At 59.5% G+C, this 7,272-nt stretch overlaps 1 protein-coding gene across 1 annotated transcript; it reads right to left on the bottom strand.

The window, feature by feature from the left end:
• Window positions 1-2,443: 2,443 nt before the first annotated feature.
• On the bottom strand, window positions 2,444-6,854 carry LOC129040680 (uncharacterized). Its single transcript, XM_054495447.1, has 2 exons — window positions 6,664-6,854; window positions 2,444-5,221 (listed from the first exon to the last, which is right to left on the bottom strand). Exon 2 carries the CDS (start codon window positions 4,913-4,915, stop codon window positions 3,800-3,802), a length of 1,116 nt encoding a protein of 371 aa, XP_054351422.1. The 5' UTR covers window positions 4,916-5,221; window positions 6,664-6,854; the 3' UTR covers window positions 2,444-3,799.
• Window positions 6,855-7,272: the final 418 nt, after the last annotated feature.

Below are 7,272 nucleotides of genomic sequence, written 5' to 3'. Positions count from 1 at the left end.
CCAGCTACAGGGGTGCCACACAGATGGTGCCGTTCCTCCCTCAGAGGGATTTGTTGCTTTAATAGACACTAAGCGTCCTGACCCACGGCCCCTTGGGCCCCATTTGAGTCCACGTGCAGGTGCGTTGGACGGCTCCCGTGCACCCTGACTGATGCCCCTCTCAGGTCCCTGCATCCCACTGCCGCTCCGCATAGGCGGCTGGAAACGTTTTCAGCCTCACTCAGCGCAGCCCCAAAGTGCCAGGCGTTATTGTCTCCAGGGGCAACCTCAGGCCAGTGACAGATGCCAGTCCTGGAGATGCCCCGGGATTCCTGTCCCTCCATAGGGTGGTGTCGAGGTGTGTTTCACAACAGCTCCTCGGGGGTTGCCAGCACGGTGGAGCCCCAGCTGCCTGCAGCAGAACCTGCTCCTCTGCGGATCTTCAGCCCACCCTTTCCCTGTGCTTCTGAGACCACCTCCCAAAGCACACCCTCCACCGAACCCTTGCCTTAGGTCCTGATTTTGGCAAATCCAAAGTGAGACCTGTGCTGGGATCCAATTGCTCCCCGCTTAGGCCAGTCCTTTAGGAGAGGATGTCACAAGGTAGCCAGGGGCAGGGTCTTGGGGCTTCCTCCGAGGCCCCTGTGGGAAGATGGCAGGCCCCAAATGGTGGCCGCCTCCAGGAATTTCCCAGTGCTGTGAGGGAAGCATGTGGTCTGTTTCCTACGGAGCTTGGAGCAGTCTGGGGATAGAGGGCCGCCTCTGGGGAGGAGGGGCTGGTATGGGCTTTGGCCATCCAAGCCCCCAGAAAATGATTTCTGGGCACTGACTGTGTGCCGGGCACGGTGGTGGCATGCACTGGGGGTGCACCAGTGAGAGGGGAGTGGAGTATAATGGGGAAAAGGCACCTGGCTCCATCTGGGAATGTTCTGGCTGGGCAGGAGGATCTGGAGGCTAAGGCTTGAAGCTGGGAGTTTAAGACCAGCCTGTGCAACATAGCAAGACCTGGTCTTTACAAAACATTTAAAAATTAGCTGGGTGTGGCGGCATGCACTTGTAGTCCCATCTACTTGGGAGGTTGAGGGCAGAGGATCCCTTGAGCCTGGGAGGTCGAGTCTGCAGTGAGCTATGATCATGCCACTGCACTCCAGCCTGGGTGACTGAGTGAGACCCTGCCTCAAAAAAAGAAAAAAAAATTAAGAAAGAAAGGAGATTCTGCTGAAAGCTAAGTTTCTCTGGAAGACAGACTGACTAAGAGAGAAACTGAAGCTTGGGCTTTGGGAGGTCACAGAGGGAAAGGACTTGAGCCCAGGGTGTGTCCAGGGCTCACAATAGCGGCAAGGATGATGGTTGATGAGCGTTTCCTGTGTCCCGCAGGGTGCATCTCACTTTTAAACCCTCCCAATGAGCCTGGAGCCCTCTCCTGCAGTGGAGGTAGCTGAGGCTGAGAGCACAGAAGGGGCTTGCCTGGGCCATACAGCGACTTGCCGTGCTAGAGCCGCTGGGTGCATGGCTCCCCCCAGCAGCACCTGGAGGCCTCCAGCAGAGCTGCCCACCCTGCCCTTAGGACACCGGCAGCCAAGATGTGCCCTGGACGCTGCCATCCTCGTCACACAGAGCAGGGCTCCCGGGGGTCCTGCACGGAGTCCTGCCTGCCCTAGATCTGGGAAGGTATGGAGGAGAGTGAGATCCAGCTCTCCCACCCCCGGCTCTGCAGCCCTGGGAAATCCGCTTATCTTCGCAGCCTCAGTCTCCCCATCTGTGAAAGGGACTACCAGTCCTCTCAGAGCAGGTCGTTATGAGGGAGCCATCACCGATGTTGCTGTCCAGCCAGGCACCTTTGGAGGCCCACGGAGCCCACCCGCTGCCATGAAAATTGGCACAGGCAGACACCCTTGCAAGAGAGCGGGGTACCGGGTCGGGGGGCGGTGAGCCTCACAGGGTCTCCTGGCCCCGCAGCTCTGTCCAGAGTGAAGGTCGTTGCCCAGACAGCCGGCAGGAGGGCTTTGGCTGGCCTGGCATCCACTGAGCACTCCAGGCCCGCGGGATTAGTCTGAGCCTGGGCTGCCCTGTCCCTGAGACCCAGAGGGACACCCAGAGGACACAGGTGTTCAGGCGCACCCTGGCCCCCGACCCGTGCCCTCGCCCCGCGTCCTCTGCTTCGTGGCACGCTTCCCTCACTGCTGTTGTCAAACACGCAGCGTCAGGACAGAAACTGTCGAATTGCAGGCTGTTGGCGCCTGCCAGCTCTAGCTGCCAGCCTAGCCTAATTACTTAATTTGTACTAATTCTCATGCCATTAACACATCCTGCCTAAAATAACATTGCCTAGAAAACGAACTGTCTATGACACTATTTTTATCAGTTTTTTAGGAAAAAAAGAGTCACACTATCAGTGTTTCCAGATGTTTCCCATTTCTTCCCCTTTATTTGCTCTATGTGTGGCACTGAACTTAGAGGCAGGAGCGCTGGGAGATGTTTACAAGGATATCAGCCTCTCCACGGGTTAGACCCGAACACGCGTCTCTTCTGGCGAGGGGCCCTCGGGGTTAACAAGCGTCACCCATGAGGGGCCAGGACGACAGGCTCCTCCACTGGTCCAGGGGGGCCCTGAGTGGGGTGCGAAGTCTGCAGACGCATCCCTAGCTACGGGGTCCCGTGTGTGCTTAGCAGTGGCCAGGGCAGCAGTCAGCTCATGGATATGTCCTCTCCTGACATAAGCTCCTCCGGCTTCCTCGGGTCTCCTCCCAAATAAACCACCTGCACCGAAATCCCTGCCTCAGGCTCTGCTTTTTGGGAAATCTGGACTAAGACAGCATGTCTGTCTGTCTGTCTGTCTGTTTGCAGACACAGGTGGGCATGGGGCCGGGTGCACACACGTGTGTTTTGTTCACACACGCACAGGTGGAAGGCAGAATCACGCCCACCCACCCAAAGAGACACGATACCCACATTGGAACCTGGCGTTCCCTTATATGGCAAGAAAGGGCTCTGCGAGGGGCTGACTTCAAGGCCTTGAAGAGAAACGACTCTGCAGCGCCTGGGGGAGCCCTTGATCCTGCTGCCCGTGGGGCCTGCATCCACGTGTCAGCCTCTGCACCTGGGCTGTTTCACGGAGGCCAGGAGGATGCCTGGAGGGGAGGCTCTGCCCGCAGGCTTCATGTCTGTGGCATTTAGGAGGAAGCCCGGCTCAGACTACCCCACATAAGGAAGGGTTTAAATGGGCTTTTGAGACACTTAGGTTGGCTGCCAGTGTGGACTTCAGGGTGAATTTGATTCAGCTCTGCTGTGACCAGGACCTGGCTGCCTGGGCCATCTGTGGTGTTGGCCCTGTCCTGGGACAGCTTCCCTCATTGTGGTGGAGAGGCCCGGACGTCCTCCGTGGTGGGGCAGAGGCCTGGGTCTCCATCATCCTGGTAGAGGCCCTGGATGTCCCCATAATGATAGAGGGGCTTGGACGTTCCCCATCATGGGAACGATGGAAGCCTGGACATCCCCACGGTGGTGGAGAGGGCTGGATGTCCCCCACGATGGTAGAGGGGCCTGGGTGGTGGAGAACTGTCTACCACAATGGGCTTCCTTCATTGTGGTAGAGGCCCTGGACGTCCCCATGGTGGTGGAGGGGCCCGGGTGTCCCCCATCCATGCTGCTCAGGATTGGGGCCTGGGCAGCCAAAGCATTGCCATCTTATTTGCTGAGACTGGGCCACATGCCCATAAATGAGCCAACCCTGGTGCCCTGTGGATGGGATTATGGTGCTCGGCTTGGACCTGAGTCAGGTGCCCCAGTGGCCAGGTGTAGGATGCTCACCTGGGCATGCTTAGGGGCACAGGAGTGGGGCAAGGAGGGGCCCACTTTCCCTCTTGCCCTCCACACAGGCTATGTGGTCTTTTTTCTTAGAGATTCCTGTCCTGCCGGCACCTCTGCCATAATCCCAGTATGGCCCCAGCTGGAGAGGACAAAGGTGGCCCCATCCAGGGCACCCCAGGGGAATGTGATGGCCACTGCACCGTGCCCAGTGCCTTCTGTGTACCTGTGACCCTTGGTGGGCCATGCCAACCTGCAACCGGGTCTGGGGACCTCTTGAGGGGATGAGGATGGAACAGCAAGAGGCAGTATCACTGCCAAGGGCGTCTCTGCCCAAGTCTGGAGGCAGCAAGGCCCCTGCGCTCTCTAGAGCAGGTCTGTTGTCCTCAGGTGTGCCACAGATTTCAAACCGGCCCTGAATCCTGGGGCAAGAGCAAAGAGCCACACTCCTGATTCTTGTGCCAGCTGGTTTTAACCACTGTAGTGTCCCTGTGTGCACATGAGTAAATATGGCATATGTGTGCCCTGGGGATGTGAGCTCCTGGGCAGGTGAGCATCTGTGCACAGGCACGTGTGTGTGTGTGCATGTTTGTGCATGTGTGAGTGAGCGTGTGTGCATGTGCATAGGCATGTGTTTTATATGACTGTGTGTTTCTGCATACACGTGGGTGCATGTGTGCTTGTGTGTGTGCATGTGTTTTGCATGTGTGTTTTTGCTTACACGTGGGTGCATGTGTGCCTGTGTGTGTGCTTGTGTTTCTGTGTCCGTGTGTGTGCGTGTGTGTATGTGTTTGTGCCTGCATGTGTGTTTGCGTGTGCATGTGGGTGGACGTGTGCATGTGGGTGGACGTGTGCATGTGTGCACGTTTATATGTGTTCGTGTGTGCGTGTGTGTTTCTGTGTGCATGTGTGAGCTTTTGTGTGTGTGTGTGTGTGCATGTGGGTGGACGTGTGCATGTGTGTACGTTTGTATGTGTTTGTGTGTGCGTGTGTGTTTCTGTGTGCATGTATGTGCATTTGTGTGTATGTGTGTGTGCATGTGTGTTTGTGTGCATGTGTGTTTCTGTGTGCATGTGTGAGCTTTTGTGTGTATGTGTGTTTGTGTGTGCATGTGGGTACATGTATGCATGTGTGCACATTTGTGTGTGTGTGCATGTGGGTTTGTGTGTGCATGTGTGTTTCTGTGTGCATGTGTGAGCTTTTGTGTGCATGTGTGTGCATGTGTGTGAACTGGCTTGGGGGGGTAGGGTGGGACAAGGACATTCCTGGACCCGGCGCTTGACAAGCTGCCAGGCCGTCTCCATTGTCATGTCAACCAAATATTTTCAGCCTCCACGCCCAGAAGCCTCCGGAGCTCGCTGTCTCCTCGCCGCTCACACACCCCGGGCCAGACTTCCAAACCGCTAGGCAGATTTTGAGTCCCTTTTTTTAGCTGCTGAATGAAAAAAAATAAGCAAACATAAATCTGCTGATCCCAGGCCGCCTCCTTTTCTGGAGAATTTAATTTCCGAGCTTTGATCTGATACCAGGGCCCAGAGGACTTGTTATTTCTAAATAATGAGCTGAATGTTTGTGCTCCCAGCCTGAACTTTTCTGGTTTGGGGAAAAATATGACTTTCCATAGACGCTCTTTGATGCGGCCAGTGGTGCTGCCGGCCCCGGGATGAAAGGCCTTTCAGAGGGCAGGCGGCGCTGGGCGGGGCGGCCGGGCCGTGGTGCCCTCAGGACAATGCCCTCCGCGGGGGCCCCACCCGCCGGCCCCTCCCCGGGCAAGGGCGGAGCTCGTGCACCAGGAGCCCCCGTGCCGGGACCTGAGCCCGGGGCCACCTGCATCGCGGCCCAACCTGTCTGGGGCCTCCTCGTCTCCGGGTGACCGCGGGGGTCAGAGGGCGCCCGGGGCAGGGGCTGTCAATCCCGGGCGGGTGGGAGGAGGGGGCTCCGGGGCCGCCTCCCCGGTGGGCCCCGTGCTCCGTGGAAGGGGCTCTTCCTACCGACGTCACGCCTCACACCCAGGCTGCGGGCCCCGCTCCCAAGCCGGGGGACACCTGAGCAAACAGAAGGGAGAAGGGCGGGCGCAGAGGCTGCAGCGCCGTCTGGGGTGCGGGCGGCACCTGCGCTTCCCGGAGGGCGGAGAAAGGCGCCCCCTGCTGGCGGCCGCGGCCCTCGGGTGACCTGCGGGGCTTGAGGCCACGTGGAGACGGAGGAGCCCGCTCCTGGGGTGGGGGCACGGGACTGGGTTCAGCGCCTCCAAGCCCCTCCCCAGGCCGTCCCCTGGGGGTTCTTGCTGGAGTTCCAGCCCCGGCGGCCTGAGGCTAGGCGAGGGTGTGTGGGCCAGGGAGACCCCGGCACCCGGTGGGAGGGCCCAGCCCGCACACCCCTGCCCTGGCACCTGCCGGCAGAGCCCACCCCGCTCACCCCTGCCCTGGCACCTGCCGGCAGAGCCTACCCCGCTCACCCCTGCCCTGGCACCTGCCGGCAGAGCCCACCCCGCACACCCCTGCCCTGGCACCTGCCGCCAGAGCCCAGCCCGCACACCCCTGCCCTGGCACCTGCCGCCAGAGCCCAGCCCGCACACCCCTGCCCTGGCACCTGCCGGCAGAGCCCACCCCGCACACCCCTGCCCTGGCACCTGCCGGCAGAGCCCAGCCCGCACACCCCTGCCCTGGCACCTGCCGGCAGAGCCCACCCCGCACACCCCTGCCCTGGCACCTGCCGGCAGAGCCCACCCTGCTCACCCCTGCCCTGGCACCTGCCGGCAGAGCCCAGCCCGCTCACCCCTGCCCCTGGGGCCGTCAGCATCCACAGGACGGCCACACCACACCAGGAGATGATCATTCCAGGTCAGGGCTGGGTGATTGCGGTGCCCTCTCCCCTTACCCCAGCAGTGGGCAACTTCGCACTTGGGATAGCATTTCCCCTGGGAGGCGGCCAAGCGCGCTTCGACAGGCAGCGTCACAAAAGGTCAAGAGGCAAACACCCTCGGTCCGCCGCCTCGATAATTAGCTCCTCAGCCAGCCTGCGGAAAAGCCATCGGGCCTGGACAAGCTCCCAGGCACAGCACCCCACCACCCGCCCTCTGTCCTGCCCGGTGTCCACACGGGAGCTCCTGGCACCCCAGAGGGCAGCCCCCAACCCTGAAACACACAGCGGCAGCAGCCTGCCCTCCCCGGCACTCTCTGCGTCAGGTGTCTCAGATGGGGACCTGTGAGTCCTGGAACCTGACTCACGGGTCTGTGTCCACTCCTGGGCCAGGTGCGATTAAGAAATACTTTTAAAAAATAAATAGTTTCATTAACCGATAGTTCAGTCACAGGGTGCAAAATTCCAGGCAGGTTTGGAAATCGCAAGGAACCCAGTGGGGAAAAAGTAATGAAATCCAAATAAAGGTCAAGTTTAGTTAATGCTGGTGTGCCAGTATTGCATCATTAATGTGACAAGTGCCCTGTCCTGGGGTAGGATGCTAGGAATGGAGGAAGCCAGGTGCAG

The sequence above is a fragment of the Pongo pygmaeus genome, chromosome 6 (assembly GCF_028885625.2).
Source record: "Pongo pygmaeus isolate AG05252 chromosome 6, NHGRI_mPonPyg2-v2.0_pri, whole genome shotgun sequence".
Lineage (NCBI taxonomy): Eukaryota > Metazoa > Chordata > Mammalia > Primates > Hominidae > Pongo > Pongo pygmaeus.
The sequence above is the reverse complement of the archived record's forward strand: the minus strand, read 5'-3'. Positions and strand labels throughout refer to the sequence as shown.